This window comes from Nesoenas mayeri, assembly GCF_963082525.1.
Source record: "Nesoenas mayeri genome assembly, chromosome: 11".
Classification (NCBI taxonomy): Eukaryota; Metazoa; Chordata; class Aves; order Columbiformes; family Columbidae; genus Nesoenas; species Nesoenas mayeri.
The window spans coordinates 20,835,257-20,854,704 of NC_137563.1; the positions used below are offsets into that span (position 1 = coordinate 20,835,257).

Below are 19,448 nucleotides of genomic sequence, written 5' to 3' on the forward strand. Positions count from 1 at the left end.
CTGCCCCACGAGCTTCTCTTATTATCAGGGACTGGCTATTTAGCTGCGTTATTGGTAAGTCTGGCCCATTGTGGTCCCTTTGGAGGGGTCAGTCTCGCAGCTCTGCCCCATGTAGAGCATTCAAAGACCGATGTATGTGTTTGAAGTGGTTTGTGGATCGTCAGGAGAAGCGATGACAGCAGGACCTGTGGTCGCGGCGGAGAAGCCGAGAAGGGACGTCCTCGCGATTAGAATCAGCGGCACGTCAGATGACATCGCCCTAATCTCGGCTGTGCCGCTAATTGCGTGAATGGCTTTAATCCGTTCCCCTGGGTCTCTTTCCCACGTGGAAAATAAAGCTGTAGTTCCCCGGCAGAGCTTCTTTGCGCCTCGTTGTACTGCTCCAAGCTGCGAGCTTTGGATCGAAGCCGCTCTGGGAGCAGGAGTTACTATCAGGTAGGAAAGTCCAGCCCGGGTATCAAGTGTCACCTGGTTTGATCGCAGCAAAAGCTGTTTCCGAATTCAGCGCATGGTTGCGGTACCCGGAGCTCCCTCCGCGTCGCTCTCCATCTCAATATTTCCAGCGGAGCTTTGCACATCTCGCACCTCGTTCTGGGCTCATTTCCTTCTCTCCGTGGCAGCCACCCAAAAAACCCTGCTCACGCCACAACGGTCCCTTTGTTACCGCGCTAAAGGCGACCTGCAAATTGGTGGGGTTTGATTTTTCTGCCCTCCCCGTCGAGATGTGAGCGTTGACGGCGGCTTTTCCTCGCCCCGGGCTGACGTCACCGGCACCTCGAGCAGAATGCGGAGCCGCTTTTGCTTCTCGTTCCCCGCGCGAGGTGTCGGTGACTTCAGCCGCGCTCGCTGGGGCTGGCGAGGGGCTCAAGCAATGGGAACTATTCCCATTTACGCCGCTTTAACGCGCTCCGAATCCCGCGTTCGTTTTGCTGACGACTTTGATCCGAGAGACTATTACTTCACCTGGAAAAAAGGAACATTTCCGCCGCCGCTATTTTAGTCGTTGATAGGTGTGTTTGGACTTATTTTGAATGCAAGCGTGCACACACACCGGTTTCGAGATGGAGCTATTATCTCGGCTTGAAATATTGGGTAATTATGTTTGACGGGAGTAAAGTGTTTATTTTTCATTTCTAGGCGATCACTTAGTGTCCTAAATCTGCACAAGGGAACACGTCTAAGCTATTTTTGTGCCACGAGACTGCGACTATCATTTCAATAGGCTTCGTCTTTCCTTCTCAGGATATTTGCATTTAATCTTTTGCCCACCCCGGTGAAAATAACAGCAAGAAAAAATGAGGCTTGGGCACCAAGCATCCAGAACTCTCTTTAAATTCTCAAACAGGAGCGCAGGAGAAGGGTAGAAATTGTCTATATTTAGACTGCAGAAGATGCCTGTTGAGATTATCTCCAAAGAAAGGAACAATAGCCCACTGGTCATGTTTTCCTAAGAGAGAAGTTAATGAGAGGGAGGAACACAAACATGTGCATTGACGTGCGCTTCAAAGAACATGTTAATACATCAAGACTTTTTACGAGGACCGTGTCCCCAAAGGAGAGGTTTCCTGGCTGGTTCGTGCGGCGCTGGGGCTGCCCTGGCGCCTCCGCTCGCTCCCCACATTTCAGATTTACCTCCTCAATCCTGAGGTTTTGTTCCTGCCCCTCTTTCCTGCAGGATTTTGAGGGCTAAATCAGCTCACCCTCCTCCCACAGCCATCTGGGGGGCTGCTCATGATTGCCAACCAGTGCAAGGCCTTTGAACTTGGCAGGTCCCCGAGTTCCCCGAAGCCACATTTATCTCCCGGGCGGTATCAGGTGTGGTTTGCGGGGACCCGGGGCTGCCGCATCTCTTTTTTCGGTTCCTCGCCGCACCGATCCCCCCCGGTTGGTGGTTTTGGGAGCGGCGCGGAGCAGCTGGTTCGGATTAGAGCCGATAAAACACGGGGGAGTTTTTGCCGACGCGAAGCGCTTTGGTTTCCAGCGGAGACCCCGCGGAGGCTCCAGCTGCCTCGCCTGAGCCAGCAGGTTTTCCGAGGCCACCGCTCGGGCTGTTAAGATGAAGGAGAGATTGTCACTTGATGATGATTAATTTAGGAATGCATTAACATGCCAAAGGAATCGAATGATAGAGGCGAGCTTGCCCTCTCCTCTGCTTTCCCAGACCCAGGGGAAAAAACGAAGCCAAGGCTGAAGCATATGACTTAATTAATGATGACTGTGGACTTAGCCTCTGCTACCATCTCCACGCTGATCTGTGAGGTGGATTTTTCTCCTTTCAAATGTGGTCACTTACGACAGTTGCTGCCTTCTTGGTGTTGTTTTTTATTAATCCTGAAACCGAGCATTAGATCGAATTGACCTGGAGCTTGGCTGCTGCTCAGGTTGAGCTGTGACCACCCTTTGGTTGATGTCCCCAAATGATGGGGGACCTGCTGGCCGTGGAATAAAACCACAGCAGAATAAAACCACCGCAGCAAAGGTAGGAGCGCCCAAGGACTCCGCTTGCTTCCGCTTTCCTCGCGTCACCTGTTTCGTCACCCCTATCAGACCGGTTGCTCAGGTGTGTATCCTGGCTCTGCCCTGAGAAATCCCGTCAGGTCGCTGGGATCAAACTTCGGGGAGACCCGGGCAGGGACACGTTCCCCAGAATGGGGTTTTCCCCAAAGTTCTGCTGATCTCCGTCGTGTGCTGCGCCATTTTTACCCCTTTGCTTTGCAGCTCTGATGGACGGAGGGACTTGCCGGAGCTGTTGGACGTGTCTGGCCGTATCTAGCAGGGTGCTGACGTTCTGGGCAGGAGCAGGTGCCCTGGTTTCCTCTCATGTTCTCCTCCCCGGTGTCTCTTTCCTCCTGGCTCGTTTCCATCCCTCGGCAAGGGAGGCTGAAAACGGCTCTTTAGGCAGCGCCTTGTACACCACCCAGTATTTTTCCAGGTCCACCCGGTTTCCTCAGGCTCTCTGTAAACATCTCAAGCCCTTCTTGTCAGGTTTGCCGCGGTCAGGGGTTTCTCGGGTGGGATTTGAGCCACGGGAGGGTGTTGGTGGCCGCAGGTTTGGGGCCAGCGGGGTGGGTGCGTTTGCCGGCACCGCCGCGTTCCCCAGCTCTCAACACAGACCGCTCAGCCTTTTACAAATCAGCGCACAAGCTGGGATATTAAATCTGCATTTCAAAGCGCTGTTATTACTCTTTAATTGCTTCCCCTGCCCTTCGGATCCAAGCACAGAGCCAGGGAGGTGAAGAGCACCCAGCGGACGGGCCGGACCGGCCGGCGCGCGGGATCCCTCCCTGGATCCGCTTTGTGCCGGTGATGGGGAGGCAGGGGAAGGGCGGCAGGATCACCGCAGGATCCCCAGATCCCTCGCGCATCCCCGTGAAGGAGCCCGTGCCAGCCAGGCCGTGCTAGCGGCAGCTGCGAGCGCTCAGAGCAGCGGGGAGGATGTTTGACTGCAACAATGCATCAAGGCTGCGGTTTGTAACCTCAATAGCAAGGCAGTTAACTTATTTTTTTCTTTCTTTTTCTTTTTTTTTTAACAAAAGACATTTTGATTGCCAAATCCATAACCATTAGCAGCTGTGGTTTCGAGCTGTTCCTTCCTCACACGTTGCAGTCTAGACCTGACAGGCTTTCAAACAAAAGTTTGGCTGCCGCCTTTTGTTTGTGTTTCTTTGCGATCCTGCTTCTTTTTGTTAATTCTCTTTTCGCTCGTTCTGTTGATTTGGCCCGAACATCGGTGCGTATCCTTTTTCTAACCCATGCTCTGCATCCACGGGCTCTTCTGTGGCCAAAAGCAGCGCGGAAGGCTTCTCGGGTGCCTGGATATTTCTGCCTCAGGCTAGAAAAATTAGTGTTTCTAGAAAATTGGATCTGCTTTGGGGTCTCTTTAGGAAAATGTGATGTTTTTCGACTGGCCTGTGCAAAGGCACAGGGAACAGGTCCTTCAAAGGTGATGCCGGAAAACGTGCTTAGAGTTGAAAGTGAGATGCGATGGAACCTTACAGCGAAGCGCTCGGTGCTCCGCAAGCCCTTCCCAAAGGTCTGATTGAGAAGGTGATGCAGAGCGGCAACAAACCTGGATCTCCTGGCTCGTGTCGCTAGTCGGGTGGCACCTTTGGGCAAACGGCAGCACTTTGGGTCAAGGCTGGGTTGGGAAGATTGGCTCGAGAACCCCCAACATGAACATACTTCAAAGAGGCGGTGGAGATTCCTGCTGTCAGACAGCGAAACAACGCTTCGACCCGTGGAGAAGCGGCCGAGACGGGCACCACGTGGGCACAGCGCCTCTCCAGGGCTGGTTCTGCACCCTGCGAGGATGCGGTTCCTTCAGTTTCCCATCTGGATGTTAAATATTTAACTCCCACCTGCAGACAGCCTGTGATAACAGAGCCACGAGTGCTGGATCAGCCAAAGGTCCACGGGGTGTCTGAGGGTTATTGCTGGTGGTACCCACAGCAGCACCAACAACCTGACCAGCATCACCTCTGGTGTTTCCGATGGCTCCGTTTCTCCTGCGTCCCCGTGTCCGTGTCGCTGGCATTGCTGCCCATGCCCCTCAGGCTGCGGCACAAACTCCCCATTTTCTTTTCCTCTTTGCAAACCGCTAAAGAAACATTTTCTAGCTGGATGGCGAACAATTTCCCTCCGGAGAGGAGGAGAAAATGGCTGTTTAGTAGTTAATTACCTGTTACGTTAGTCTGACGGCTATGAAGCTTATGAGGCGTGAAAGAAGAGCGGATCCGCCTTTCCCACAAATCACCCAGAAAGGGGGCGATGGCGTTTGTCCCCAGCTCCCGGGGGTGTCTCGCGTCCCCTCGCACGTGGCCGAGGGGCTTCTCGTCCCAGGGAAGAGCCCGGCGCGTGTTTTTGCCTGCGGGGGAGCGCTGATTTATGGCCGCCGGGTGCAGCACTCCTGCTCTTTCGGAGGGGCCGCCGTCTCCGCCAAGATGACTATGTTTTTTTCCCCTTTGAAGGCTTTTTTACGGTGAGCTCTCTTGCCAACACATGGGCTCCGCTTGCCTTTATTCTTTCCAGACAGCGCTGCCTCTTTGACTGCAGAGCTCTCGGGGAGCAGCGGGGAAGCGCCGGAGCTGGTGTCCTGGCAGAGCGAGCCGTGCTCCCCCGCGCCAGGAAAATGATTCAACCCTTTCCATTATTAACCTCGCAGAACGTCCCCACCGCCTCCTCGCTGCCCCACGGCCACGCCGTGATGGAGAGGACGGCGGGGACACGATGAAGGACGGCGGTTTCCAGTGGGCTGCGTTCCGGCCGAGCTGTCGCGCTGTTGACGGGCATGAAGAGCTCTGGCTGCATCACTGTTCCCACCCTGGGTCTCCTCCTCCTCCTCTTTTTGTGTCTGGAGACCTTTAATGAGAGCGCAGGATGCTCTGGAAAGGTCGCTAACGAGGCTGCCGGGGAGCGTTGCGGTGTTATGTTGCACATGGTGCCTTTGTCCTCCGGGTGCACCGAGCGATGGTTCGACTCCCCTTTTTCCTTTGCTCTCTCGATTCCCCTGCCTTGGGTTCCTGGCACCCCGAGCGCAGCTTATCGGGATGGGTGGAGAAATCAAGGGGCTCAGCACAACCCTTCTCCGTGCTTTTGGTTTCTTTTCTCAGTGCCGAGATGGAATGGGGGCGAGCTGAGGGTCCCCACGTTGTCACCACACGGCCCCCGCTGCAGCCTTCACCCAAGGCAGGGAAAAAAATACTGACTTCAACAGATTGTTAGGGGGATTAAAATGAGCAGGAGTTTTGTTGTTGATGTTCTCGGCTGTCAGAGAAGGCGGATTCGTGTTTGGTCGTGGCTCGTCCCCTCCTTTGCTCTTGCAGCGTGGGGCGGCCGGGCAGCCCTGCTACTATTCCTGGTGGTGGCGGGAGCTGAGGGACGGTGAAAACAAAGCGTAGGGAACATTCATTAGCAATTAGCCCTGCTCACAGCTTGATTGGGGTGGCTGCTGCGGCCATCTGACAGTCACTTCGTGTGCGTTCAAAGTGCCGGCTCCAGCACGAGGGCAAATCTGTGGCCATTTTTGCTCCGCTCCCTTTTCCAGCTCGGACTCAGCCGCTGCGTTTAACCTCAGCCTCTCTGAGCCTCTTAAGCTGCCTTGAGATCTGCTATTTTTTCTTCTCTTTAATTTTTCCTCCTGCTAATCCCTTGGCGGCCGGATCTCGCCAACCTGTTAGCAGCAAATTGCAACTGTGGGGATGGGATGAGCGAGGAGGGCGCTGGGGATGCGTGCAGAGGTACGTGGGGTTTTCGCCTACAAACAGTGGGCTGGAGCAGCAGTTGGTGAGCTGTGTCTCATCGCCAACCCGCTCCGAGGTGGCAGAAGGCCTGAGAAGAGGCTGAATCATCTATTATTTGTTCTTTCTACGCCATCGTTACATTGCATAACCCCTCTCTTTCCAGCTTCCCCGCGCATCTTCAGAATTGGAGGAGTGTGGGTTTTCCCCTTGAGGGTCTGGACTTTGTTGCAGAGGGACTTTGGAGCCGCCTTCTCCTGAATGCTGAGTTGGTTCCTGGTACAATGTCAAAGCCTGGAGTACAGGCACCTGCTTTATTGGCATCCTCAGGTTTATAACAATGGGATCCGTTGAAATTAGGAAGGAACGTCCCCCATCAGACTCCTGGCTGGGTTGGATTCTTGCTCTCTTGTGGAGAGGGAATGTGGTTTCCCTCTAAATTGACCTTTTATTTAAAAAATTGCTGCTGCAGGTGCTGTTTCCTGGGGACGGGCTCTGTGTTCTCTCTCAGGCAGACTGGATACGGCTTTTGGGCTCTTACTACAAGTCCCAGGTTTGCTGAGGCACTTACGGGCAGTGTGGGGTGGAGTAGCTGGGATTAAATTTGCTCCCCGTCTCCTAAACTTACTGTGTTGCAGGTTGTAGAGCGTCTTGAGTGACCTCTTCCAGCAGAAACAGTGAGAAATGAGTATTTTACTCCTTAGATACTCAGGCAGCTTTGGAAATGTAACAGAGATGAAAGTGTTTGGTGTCCTGGTGGCAGCGTCTCTGCTGAGAGCGTAAGTCAGCTCAAGAGCTGCCAACACGAGGAGCGTCTTTGCCACGGGGCAGGTGGGTACGGGGTGTGAGCTGAGCCGCAGAGCGAGCCGTGCCGACGCAGGAGTCCTGTCGTTCGGCCACGCAGCCCGTCTTGGACTTGATGATGAGACAAGACAGCGCAGATGCAGTCCAGAGGTGTCTACAGGTGACGTTGCTTGTGGTGATCATACAGGACGTTGAGTTTAGAGGACTCAATAGAAACAGGGAGAGATTTTTGGGTAGGAAATAGTAATAACTCAAGTGACTTCTCAGAACGAGAGGTCCATGGAGGTGGTTTCTGGAGCACAAGTGTGATGGAGCGGCTGAGGGACCTGGGGGTTCAGCTGGAGAACAGGAGCTGAGGGGAGACCTTCTGATCTCTGAACTGCCTGAAAGGAGCTTGGAGCCAGGGGGGTCGGGCTCTGCTCCCCAGGAACAAGCGCCAGGAGCAGAGGAAACGGCCTCAAGTTGCGCCAGGGGAGGTTGAGGTTGGATGTGGGAACAATTTCTTCCTCAAAGGGCTGTGGGGCATTGAACAGGCTGCCCAGGGCAGTGCTGGAGTCACCATCCCTGGAGGGTTGGACAGACGGACATGAGGTTCTCAGGACATGGGGCAGTGCCAGGGGTGGGTTATGGTTGGACTCCGTGATCCTGAGGGTCTCTTCCAGTAAAATGATTCTGTGCTGAACAGGTTCTTGGCAGCTTCTTACAGGCGCTCTCGGTCCCAGTGACGCGTCGTGCAGCAGCAGAACATCTCCCTGTGTCTCTGTCCGGTTTGTAGCAGCGATTTCAGGAGCTGCAGCGAGCACATCCCACCTCTCGCTGCTCTCTAAGAGGAATTCCTACCAGGCCCCGGCCACCTGCTTCACCAGCCCCTTCTTTGAGCAGTTCAGCCCATTAACCTGGCAGAAAATGGGCTTTACCCAAAACCTCCCTAAATTCCTGCAGGGGGAATGAGTGGAATTGACTGGTGGAAGAGGAGCCTGGCCATTAAGTTGGCTCAGCCCCAGCTTCTCCATCTGGGAGCATCTTTTCTCCAGGCAGCGGAAAGGGTTACGGCTTTTTCTCAGCTCCAGCAGGAATATTCTGCTCGTATTGTTCACCAGGACGGGATCAGAGCTTTCCAGGGTGGGTACAATAGGAAGCATTAAATGTGCAACTCCCCAAGGGGCTCCTTCCCTGCCCCCTGGGAGTGAGATGCCAGAGGAAAGACGGAGGTTTTTAAGATGCAGGACACGGAGGGGTTTGGCACAGGAACGTGCCCTGGGAGCGGAGATGAAAGCTGCGGTGTGGAAGCATCGACCCGAGTTGCAGCTGTGGCATCCGCCTTGGCCTCGGGATCACATTGAGCTGGGAGGTTTTGGAGCTGGAAGGTTTTGGAGCTGAAGGTTTGGTCCTGGTTTCAAATGAAAGCTATCAGTGGAGAAACCACCCTGGCTGGTGTTTTTGAGGGCCGGTAAGGGGGACATGGGGACACAGTGGTGTCCAGTTCCACCTGGGAGAAGCTTGCTGAGGAGCTTTGCGGAGCAGCAGAACCTCCGGACACAAAACCTGCCTGAAGAAGCCACTGCCTGAACCTTGTAGCAGAGAGGGAACGGGCCACCTCTGCCACCAGGCCTGGGCGGTGGCTTTGTCCCACAGCTTTACGGTGGGACGTCCCGAGGCCTTGCTGGTGTGGGAGCTGCTGGGCGAGTCCTCGGCTGCCACCGGTCACCTGCGTCACGCCGGGAGCAATAACGCGGCGCCGGCGTTTCGCGCTCGGCAGGCGCTGGCTGGGGATATTCGCTTTGGCTCTTTCTCACCTTCCAAGCTCCTTCCCCACAGATGCGAGATGAAAATCCTTGGCATCGGTGTGGAGCGGTGGAAACGAGTCAAATAACGTGGCTCAGCCAAATAATAACAAGAGGGAGAAGCGCGTCCAGCCCCAGATGGGTACAGCAGGTCAGCTGCGTGTGGTGCGGATCTCTCTGCTTCACAGAGCAGCTCAGGGCACGTCTATCTCCCTCTCACTCAGCACACGGCTCTTTCACGCTGTTGTAAAATGAGAGGGGCTGGAAACGCTTTCGCTGGTTGTTCCAATCCATGTCAGGCTTCTGTAAATCTGCCCTAACCGCTGGCCCGGCTGCCAAGCGCCGCTGCAGCGCTGCGCTCCCGCTCCCCTCGCCGGGCCCAGCTGTTCGGGGGCAAATCCCAACTCCTCTTGGCAGGTCGATGAGAGCTTTGCAAACACACAGCCCAGGAGTCATTTGTTAGGAACAAATGGGGGATTTGCCAGGACACGCTGCTCCATCTGCTCTGGCATCCTGTCCCCTCCGGCAGCCGGGATGGATCTGCTCGAGGGAGCCAGCGCCGCGGAAGAAAACAAAAAGCAAGCGGTTTTCCCATGAAAGGAAAAACCGCTTCCGCAGTCGGTTTGAAGAGGGTTTCCCGGGCTGGAGCGCTGCAGCCAACAGGGGATCTGAAGCCATGGGTGGGATATATGGGGTTTTTTTATTACTGTTTTGCATTTTGGTTCTGAACAAACCGGTGAGGCTGAGCTGCGTTCAGACGGGACTTCAGTGCGCTTCCCTCGCTGAGTAGGTTTGTTTGTTGCTCTTTTTCCCCCTTTACACCCTTCCGATAAAATTCCCCCACGTCTTCATTGCAGCAAGTTCTCTCCATATTCTCCGCATACGGAGCCAGCCCTGTGTGGGGACAGCCGGTGTTTCAGAGCCATTGACCTGGCACATTGCAAGTGGTTTTTGTGCCGCTTACCCTTTAGATGCAGCCGAATATCTCCAGATCTCAAAGGGTCAGGACTGAGCTTTGTGGGGATGGAGCCAGAGCTGGGACAGCGGCTTCAGTGCCCACATCCCCGGTCAGGTGAATTTGGGAAGGCGTTGGGCTGTAAAAACCCATCCTGTGCTTGTCCCAGCGATGAGCAGACAAGTTTAGGAGGGCAGGGCCCCCGACCGCTGCCTTGTGGACGCCCCACGCTTTAGATCAGCTTAAGGCAAGCGTGAAACCACAACTTTTATGCAGCAAAACACAGATCGATGCTAAAGGGGGCTGAAAAGACACGGACATCAACAACATGGACAGTGGGATCGAGTGCACCCTCAGCAAGTTTGTGGGTGACACCAAGCTGAGTGGTACAGGTGACACACCTGAGGGACAGGATCCATCCAGAGGGACATGAACAGGCTCCAGACGTGGGTGCATGAGAACCCCCTGAGGTTCAACAGGGCCCAGTGCAAGGTCCTGCACCCGGTCGGGGCAGCCCCGGTGTCAGTCCAGGCTGGGATGCGGGGATGGACAGCAGCCCCAGGAGAAGGACTTGGGGTGCTGGGGTGAGAGATTGGACAGGACACACATGGACCTGCTGGAGAGGGGCCAGAGGAGCCCCAGAAATGATGCGAGGCTGGAACAGCTCTGCTGGGGACAGGTGAGAGAGCTGGGGTGTTCAGCTGGGGAACAGAAGCTCCGGGAGACCTCAGTGCGGCCTTTGCGGATTTAAAAGTGGCCAATGAGAAAGATGGGACAGACTTTTGAGCAGGGCCTGTTGTGACAGGACAAGGGGTGATGGTTTTGAACTAAAGGAGGGAGATTCAGGCCAGACATGAGGAAGGAATTGTTGTCCTGAGGGTGGTGAGAGCCTGGCCCAGGTTGGGCAGAGAGGTGGTGGATGAACCATCCCTGAGACATCCCAGGCCAGGCTGGACGGGGCTCTGAGCACCTTGAGCTGGTGCAGATGTCCCTGCTCATGGCAGGGGGAGCTGGGGGAGCTGGGGAGGTCCTTCAACCCAAACCATCTGTGATTCTAAAAGGGTGAGAGCACTCAGTGAGCAGATCCGAAAAGGGAGCAAGTCCTGGCCGTGGCTCAGTGAGATGATGCTTAGTGAGGGGCTCGCTCTAAGACCCAAATCTGCAATTGTTTTTTGTTGATGTTTTTTTTTCACTAAAAGTTCCTGAACAGGTTTAGTCCGAGCTGCCACAGCCTAGATACAACCCGTCTCGCCAATAATGATTTGCCCGTGACCGCGGAGCAGCTCTGACCCTGTTGTGTGTGTGTCTGTTCGCAGTACCCCGAGCTCAGCCAGGAGTCCGACTCCCCGTTTGTCTTTATCTGCACGAATCCCCAGGAGATGGTTGTGAAGTTCCCCATCAAAGGAAAACACAAAATCTGTAAGTAGTAAAGTTTCCCCAGATGCCCCCTCGGCCTTCCGTGCCTGCTGTCATCACCACCTCCGCTCGCCGCTGCCATATGAGTTCGCAACCTTTGCCCTGTCCTCTTTGATCTGTAGGTGTTTGTTTAATGACTCGAATACGTCTGTCATTTTTTTTATTTTTTGTCTTCAGTTCCCCTTTCCCCAGATGTTCCTTCCTTGCAAACAAACGCCTCTTCCTGCCTCCGCAAACGCTCGGCAAAGAGCTGGTGTCTGCAGCTGATCCGCGTCTGGCACCAGCCGCACGATATTGGGGCAGATCTACTCTGCCCTGGGGAGACCACACCTGGAATCCTGTGTCCAGTTGTGGCCCCTCAGTTCCAGCAGGACAGGGAACTGCTGCAGAGAGTCCAGCGCAGCCACCAAGATGCTGCAGGGAGTGGAGCATCTCCCGTGTGAGGAAAGGCTGAGGGAGCTGGGGCTCTGGAGCTGGACAAGAGGACACTGAGGGGGGACTCATTCCTGGGGATCCATATGGAAAGGGGCAGTGTCAGGAGGATGGAGCCAGGCTCTTCTGGTGACAACCAGGGACAGGACAAGGGGCAATGGGTGCAAACTGGAACACAGGAGGTTCCACTGAAATCTGAGAAGAAACTTGTTGGGGGTGAGGGTGTCAGAGCCTGGCCCAGGCTGCCCAGGGGGTTGTGAAGTCTCCTTCTGTGCAGACATTCCAACCCGCCTGGACACCTTCCTGTGTAACCTCATCTGGGTGTTCCTGCTCCATGGGGGGATTGCACTGCATGAGCTTTCCAGGGCCCTTCAACCCCTGACATTCAGGGATTCTGTGATCTGCACTGGCTCCTCCAAACCGCGGGGCCAGATGGACGTTCTCCATCTGCAGGTGGACGGGACGGGACGTCCTGGCACAGCTCACGGGGAAGCTCCGCAGCATCTGCCTGCGCCACACTCGCCAGCGTCGTTAGTCCCTTTTTACGAGCCACCAGCCCCTCCATGGGCTGCCAGTTATTCCTGGTGCCAGCAAAAAGGCCTGAGGAGGGACACGGGTGAGCGCGTGGTCACCCACAGCCTGGTGAGCGGCCTCACGTGCTTCCAGAGGACGGGAAAATTTAATTTGATGGGCTAAAAGCAGCATAAGCAGAAATAGCCGTGGCTGTTGGTTTAGCAGCGCTGACACTCGGGTTTTCCATCTTGTTTGCAGCGCGGTTCGCTGGGAGGAGTTCTCTAGCGGCAGGGTTGCTCAGGACTGGTTGATAAGGGTTGTGAAGCACAGCGTGGGGTTATTTTTGTTGGTTCGAGGTTTTGTGCCCCCTCTCTGCTCAGACAAGCACTGTTCTCCACAGCATCGGTCTCTCCGTGGGTCTGGGGTGACTCCTGCCCTCCTGGGCTTATTGAGAAGGGTGAAACACTTTGCTTTCCTCCCTGATTTTTGCAGCGATGTCCACAAGGTGCATCGGGCCGGTGGTGACAGACGATGCTCGGATCTTGCGGGCAGCACCGTCCTCCCCAGGACGGCTCTTTCCCATCCTTTGTGTTGTGACGCTTTCCTGCTTGGAGAAGGGTCAGTCTAATGGCCTGGAGAGCTCTGGAGCTGCACGTTCCCCTCCCAAAGGGGACACTGTCCATCCAGGTGACATTTGTGACAGCTGGGGGAAGGAGCAGGGAAGCCTTTGGCCTTCCGTGGGGTAAGGTGCTGATTTTGGAGGAGCTGGCGTTACATCCAGGCGCTCGAAAGCTTCATTTTGCGAGCTGGATGCAGAGCAAAGGAGAAGGTGCTGGCTTATGGCCCCACCTGAGCTCCCTGCGTGCCCCGGGCTCCTTTAAGCCCAGCTCAAGCCATGACAAAATGCCAGTTCGTTGTGCTGGGAAGCCAAGCTGGAACGGTTTTCCTTGCCAGGTGACAGCACGGAACTCACCACGGTGACATCCAAATGCTTCTCCGTTGCAAATTAGCTGTTTCAAGCAGCCAGGGATGGAGAAAAAACAACCGGGATGAGCTGCAGCGCAAGACGAGACTCCTTAAATCATTGAGCGAGAAGAGAAAGGGACACGGGTTCTGTTGCCTGATTTTTAGCCTTTTCCTAAAGGTTCCCCATGCGATGCTTTATTTTTGCTGATGGAGCCGAGGAGCCTCCTGATCTCTTCCAGGGTCTGCGGCACGATGACTTGTCAACCCTCGCTCACATTTGGTTTTGCATTTGTCGCGGGCTTGGTGTGTTGAGCTTCCCTTTGGAGGTCAAACGAGACCAAGGCTGGCCCAAAAGTAAAGCCGAAGGCGCAGAAACCGGTTTTAGGGAGGCCGGATTGTCCTGCCGGGACATCCCTGAGCAAAGCGGTTCTGTGACCTCCCTCTCCTGCGCAAAGCGTTGTCGGACTCTTCATTTGGCTGAAATTGAGACGTTTTCTTGGTTTGAAGAGAAGATGATGGTTTCTGGCTGGTCTGGGAGTGGTTTGGAGCCTGGGATGCGATCTGCTGGGGCTGGAGCGTCGCAGCTCTCACAGGGACCTGCGTGTCCCCCGGGGTGACACCGGGCTCGATCCCCCTGAGGGGCCCGGCTGTGTTGCTCCATGTTCCCCCGTCTCCTCCGAATGCGACATCCATCCCGTGGGCGAGCGAAGGGATCGGTTTCCCCCCTCGGCCGCGGCGAAATGTTAATTCCCCCTCCTCCTCGCCGAATTTCCCCTCCTCGGCATCCCTGTGCCCCCGGCTCCGCCGTGTCGTGCCTGCGGAGGGAAACCACAGCGGCTGGAAACGCCTGGCTCCTCAAGCGCGATAATCCAATGTGACAGGAACACACTAACGAGGAGACCTCGCTGCCTCCAGCTGATTTGCATTGCAAATAGCGTTTAAAAATAAAGACTGATGAGGGCTTGTTGTGGTTTTTTTCTCCTCTCTTTCCAGGGAAGCTGGATGCAAAGATCCATCAGGGAGCGAAGAAGGGGTTAATGAAGCAGAAAGCGATGGGGTGAGCGGCAACGGGTTCCCACGCAGCACCCGGCGGCCACCGAAGGGTGACAAATGGTCCTTGAAGGGTGACAGGATGGTCCTCGGCTCTGGAAAGCGGGTGCAAGATGAATCCCCGAGTGCTCTTAGGTATCGCTTTACCCCTCGTTTTCCAAAAGCATTAAAAGAGACGCATTTTCACCCAGCTCTGCGAGTCACACGCTGCGCTGCGGGCGGTGGGAGGCGGAGTGTGACGGGATGCGCTGCCCATCTCCACGGTGGCTTTGGCAGCGTCCACCCTCCCCAAAATGTGCCCCTCGGGGCCTTTTGGCTGGCTGGGGTTGGACACATCGAGGCGTGCGGGAGAAATGGGGCGTGAGGGGGACGAGGGGGATGGTTCAAACAAGCAGAGGGCTCGAGGTGAGCGCCGGGCTCCATGGATGCGTGTCCTTACCTCCTGATTTGTCTCGAAGCAGCAGCCACCCTGCAAAAGCTGCACACAAGCTAAAAACCCGCCCTGCCTTCGGAATAAGATTAATTTCTCCTGTTTTCTTCCACCCTTCACGTCCAGCAGCTCCCGCATTGCCGTGTCTGTGCGCGTTACGCGCTGGTGTTCACTGGGCTGTGAGCTCTTCGTGCCATGTTGCTCCGGGCTCTGCCTTGATGTGGTCCGAGTGCTTCTCCTCGCTGCCCGGAGCTCACCCTGCTCTGGGGGGACAGAGAACCCCCCAGCGCTTCTGTCCTCCTCTGGTGTGCCCACCTGTCCCTTGTGTCCCACCACTATGGTGTTGGGACTCGTGGTGACTTCCCTGCACGTTTTTCTTCTCGTACTGTGGAGAGCGAGGGGAAATGTCCGCAGTGCCCGTAGGAGCGCAGCCAGAGGGGAACGAGGGAGCTTGGGGTGACATCCCGGGGTGCTGGTGCTGTGGGGAGTAGGGGCAGGAGAGGACTTGGCCTTGGTGGCGGGTACAACAGGGAGGACGCAGAGGTCGCTTTGCCCGAGCTGCCTGGAGCGTCTCTCCTGGAGGTAGAAGGGTCCAAGATGCTCTTCCAGGAGAAGAGAGATCCATGGAGAGGGAGCCGCCGGTTCCATGGCAGACAGGGTCTCCACAAAATATCGCTGAGGTCCCTGCTGCCCGGCACGGCCTGGGGTGAGCGGGATGCTGGGGACACCGAGCACCGGGCTGCAGGGAGCGCTCAGCATCCCCTGTGCCGCAGCTCCTCATCCTGCGACCGCAGCATCCTCGGTGACACAGTGGGACCTTCCACCAACCCCCCGGGACGAGGGGACGTCAGGATCCCTTGGTGAGAGCGGCAGCTGCGGTGTCACCTCCCGTCCTTTACATCGCTGCGTGTCACCTGCGGGTTCCAGCCCCAAGGGTGTCACGTTCTCCTTCATCATCCGGCTGGATCACGGCCGCCGCTCACCCTCGCGGCGAAACGCGCCGTGGGGTGCTCAGGTCATCTCCAACGCAGCCGCGGTGCCCGGCAGTGTTTTTATTTTCCTCCCATATTAATGATGTAATTTATGGTTTTGTCGGGAGCGAGCGCTGATGCACCAGCCCGGCCCTGGGTTGGTGCGTGTTCCCGGCAGGAGCTGGTTTTCCCACCCTCCGGAGCAGCATTCCTGGTCTGGGATGTGCTGAAAATCAGCGCTGAGCACCCACACAACCTTTCACCCAGTCCTTCAAAAAAATGTTAGTAAAAAGTGACCTGAATTTGTTGATATAGATCATTTTGGTTTTGTGCCCCATGAGGATGGTTTCTCCTCTATCGCGATAAGAGTTTCTCCTCTTCACCTCTTTTGGGGTGTCCTGGCCCTGCTGAGATGAGCTGAAATTTCCGCTGAGGCTGGTGCTGAGGCTTTGGGGTTGGACATGGAGGGTTTGGGGACAATCCCTGGGGACTAGGGTGCTTTTGGGAACAAAGATTCTCCGTCCACCCAGTGCTGGACACCCCCCTGGGGAGGAACAATGATTGTGCGGGACACAACATTGTGTGGTTTTGGGGTGGATGTGGGTACCCAGGGTGTTGACCCCCTCCCCAGCTCCCTGCGGGTCCTTCCAAGCCCGAAAACCGGCTGGGTGATCTGAACCGCTGGCCAGCGCAGCCGGGGGTGGGACCTCCTCAGCCACGGGGTCTCACACGGCGTGTAAAACACCCCCAAAAATTTGCAACTGCCTCTTTCTGAGGTGGAGAAAACGCGCCGTTCCTGCGCAGAAACCCAGTCTCCGCGTTTTCCCAGCGCCCCCCATTGTGCGGGCGGTGTTTTCCTCCCCGCCGGGGGTGGCGCTCTGCGCCCTCCCGCTCCTCCTCTCCTCCGCTCCACCTTCCGCTTTTTGCGGCGCGCCGCCCCGCTCCGCTCCGCCCGCCGGTGCGATCCGGTTCCGGGCTGCCGCGCCCGCCGGCAGCCGAGCGGAGCCGAGCGGAGCCGAGCGGCCTCGGCCCCGCCCCGCCAGGCGGACAGCGGCGCGGCCTGCGCGGCGCGGCCCTGGGCTGGGCGGCATGGCGGCCCCGGCGCCCGGCCCGTAGCTGCCGGCGAGCGGCCAGGCGGCCCCATGGAGGACACTTAGGGCCGCCGGGGAGGGGAGCGGAACCGGGTGAGTGCGGGGGCCGTGCGCGGGGGGCGGCGGTGCGGGCTCCCCCGCGGCCGTTGGGCCTGGGCCCGGCTCCCCGTGACCGTTGGGCCCGGGTCGTGCCGCCCGCCCCCGCGGCCGTTGTTCGGCCGCTTCCCCCCGGGGAGCGTTGGGGCCGCGGGAGCCCGTTCCGGGGCCGTTGGGAACGGGCCCCCCCGCGCTGGGGGGTGCGGGCTCACCTGCTCCGCCCGGGGTGCGGATCCCCCGCGCGGGGGGGTTGGGGACACGCGTGTCCCGGCGTGGGGGGGTCACGGCCGGGGCACGGTCGGGGACACGCACGGTGTGGTGGGGCGGGGGGCGGCGGGACGCGGGATGGGCTTCGGCTGCGTCCCCGGGGGTGTCTCCCCTTCCTGCCCCCCCTCCTTGCGCAGAGTTTGGGGAGCGCGGGGACCCTGCGGGGGTTCGTTCGCGCCGTGGGGTGCGTGGGGACACAGCCCCTCACGGCGCCGAGCCACGGGACATTCAGCGTTCCCGAAAGCCCTTGGCGAGGAGTGTGTGTGTTTGTGGGGCAGACCCCCGAGCAGCGGGGTCTCTCATTACACAACGCAGGGTCCCAGCGCGGGGTGACTGGCCCCGAGGCTCCGTCGCGGGGGTGACACCGCAGGTGACAACGTGGCCGCGGGCGGATCGGGGGGCGCAGACCGGGGAGCGACCCCGGGGAAGGTCACAGGTTCAGCTCTGAGCCGCCACACTTGGCTCCCCTCCACCTCCAGCTTTTTTCCTACTGTTCCTTCCTTTTCCCCCCGTTCGCTCGGAGGAGCTGCTGGACACACACATTTTGCGTTGCACGCACCACAGACCCTTTTCCCCCCCTCCAGAAGATGAAGGATTCCAGCGCCGGGGCTGGTTCGGGCACTCACCGCCTGGACATCCTCAGGAAAACCTATTTCCACGCTTTGTGCGATGGATGGCTCCGGCCTCGGATTATGCTGCACATTTCTAGCTCTTTGTTGGCAGTACACGGCCGCACACATGCGGCGCTTGAAAAATCCCCTCGCCTTATTTTATCGATTAGCTCTCCACCAGAAAGAATTTATAATTTATTATTTTGAAGCCGTTTCGCTCCGGAAACAACAAAATCCTTGCCCTTTTATCCCCTGGTTCATCCAGGCAGGTTTTCTCCTGTGGGTAGAGCTGGCTGAGGAAGGAGACGTGCGCTCGGCCGTCTCGCTGCTGCAAAAAGACAAGGCTTTAATGTTTCACCTAAACTGGCCTCTCATTCAGGACAACGAGCCAGTTAGAGCCACCGGAGGAAATTAATTATCAAGCGAGTCGTAATGATCTGTAATTGAGTACGGCCAGGACGTGGGGTTATTTTTTGTGTGCCTTTTTCCGAGCTGGGCGCTCAGTTTGCAGCGGAGGGGCTGCGTGTTTTGCGAGTCGCCATTAGGCTGCTCGTTAAGCATCTCTTAATACACGTTATCCCATCGTGGCGGCCTCTGCGCATGCTGAAAATGTTATTTTTGGGGGGGAGCGGAGAAGCTGCTGCGAATACGGGACGTTTGTCCGTCCGTATCCCCGTGCTGGGTGTAATTTCCCCCTCGCCGCAGTTGCGGGGTTGCAAAGTCCCCTTGTTTGCACCCAACTTGGACATTGGTGGCTGTGGCTTCTGCTGCCTCTAAAGCTTTTCCCTTGAAATCATGAGGAGAGCTGAAAATGTGCCTTTTTGGGTGGAAAAAAAGGGCTTGCGAAGTATAAAGGCGGTTGAGGTGTTCTCAAGCTACTAACAGCTTGTGTGTCTTTATTATGGGTGAACAAGAAGGAAGGGCCAGAGTTCGCTCCGTCTGGTTTGTTCTTGTCGAGAACCAGCCAGTGTTGAGTTGCAGTTTGCCTCCAGATTATATTTACACTATCTTTTTAATTGCATACATTAAAGAAAACCAGAAGCTGCCTTGTTTATTTAGCACTTCTGGGCGCCCTACGGAAACAGCGCCGATGTCCGCGAGTCGCGCCGGAGGTTGGAGATCCCGGGGCTCGGTGCTTGGGGACCTGAGTCTTGTCATGTCCTCGACGCTGTGATTTATTCCACATTTCCTGGCTCAAAAGGGGGATTTCTGCGCCGGCTGGAAGAGGAAGAGCTCTCGCACCTTGCTCGCGCCTCGGCCGCGCTCGGGATTAGCTCCTGCGGGCGCTGATGCAATCCTAGTTCCAGCTGGAACGCAATAAGCCTCTTTGTCCCCTTTAGCCGGAGTATTATGTAAATCAGCCGGTATTTATGGTCCCAGGTATGTTGTTTCGGGGCAGCTCTGCCCTTTGAGTGTTGACACTGGCCAGGGGACGGCCGGGGGCGCATCACGTGCGCAGAGGAGCCGGGGCCGCAGGTGACCTTGCCGGGGGCTGGTGACACTTGGACGCGGTGAACTCGGCAAACGGTTGGCTCTGCGGACGGGCCGGTTTCCCCCTGAGCTCCAGGTGAAGTCCGTGTTTATCTCTGCAGAATACAGCCCCACGTTTCCCCACCCTCGAGTCTGCGAGAGTCGCGGGGCTGTTTGCAAACACACCCCGTGTTTCCTCGCAGCTGACGCTTTGCGGAAAGATGTTTTTGAGGGGCACCAATGTCCCCGAAGTGCCCAGAGATGCTCTGCAGCTCTCCTATGACACTTCACGAGCGCAAGTTGCGCACGTGTGGGCTCTGAAGTACGAGGAGAGCTGCTCCCTTCCCCGTGGAATT

General features: G+C 56.9%; 2 protein-coding genes across 2 annotated transcripts in view; both read left to right on the plus strand.

Annotated features, from left to right (window-relative positions):
- TRIP4 (thyroid hormone receptor interactor 4) overlaps window positions 1–14,490 on the plus strand; it is a 29,244-nt gene extending 14,754 nt beyond the window's left edge. The window contains exons 12-13 of the mRNA XM_080351467.1: window positions 11,096–11,198; window positions 14,100–14,490. Of these exons, the coding sequence (XP_080207593.1) occupies window positions 11,096–11,198; window positions 14,100–14,167 (171 nt within the window). The 3' untranslated portion in view covers window positions 14,168–14,490. The remainder of the gene's footprint in view (window positions 1–11,095; window positions 11,199–14,099) is intronic.
- A 2,117-nt stretch (window positions 14,491–16,607) lies between these two features.
- Window positions 16,608–19,448, plus strand: part of ZNF609 (zinc finger protein 609) — a 59,576-nt gene continuing 56,735 nt past the window's right edge. Inside the window, exon 1 of the mRNA XM_080351575.1 lies at window positions 16,608–16,741. The gene's annotated coding sequence lies outside the window, so the exon portion shown is untranslated. The remainder of the gene's footprint in view (window positions 16,742–19,448) is intronic.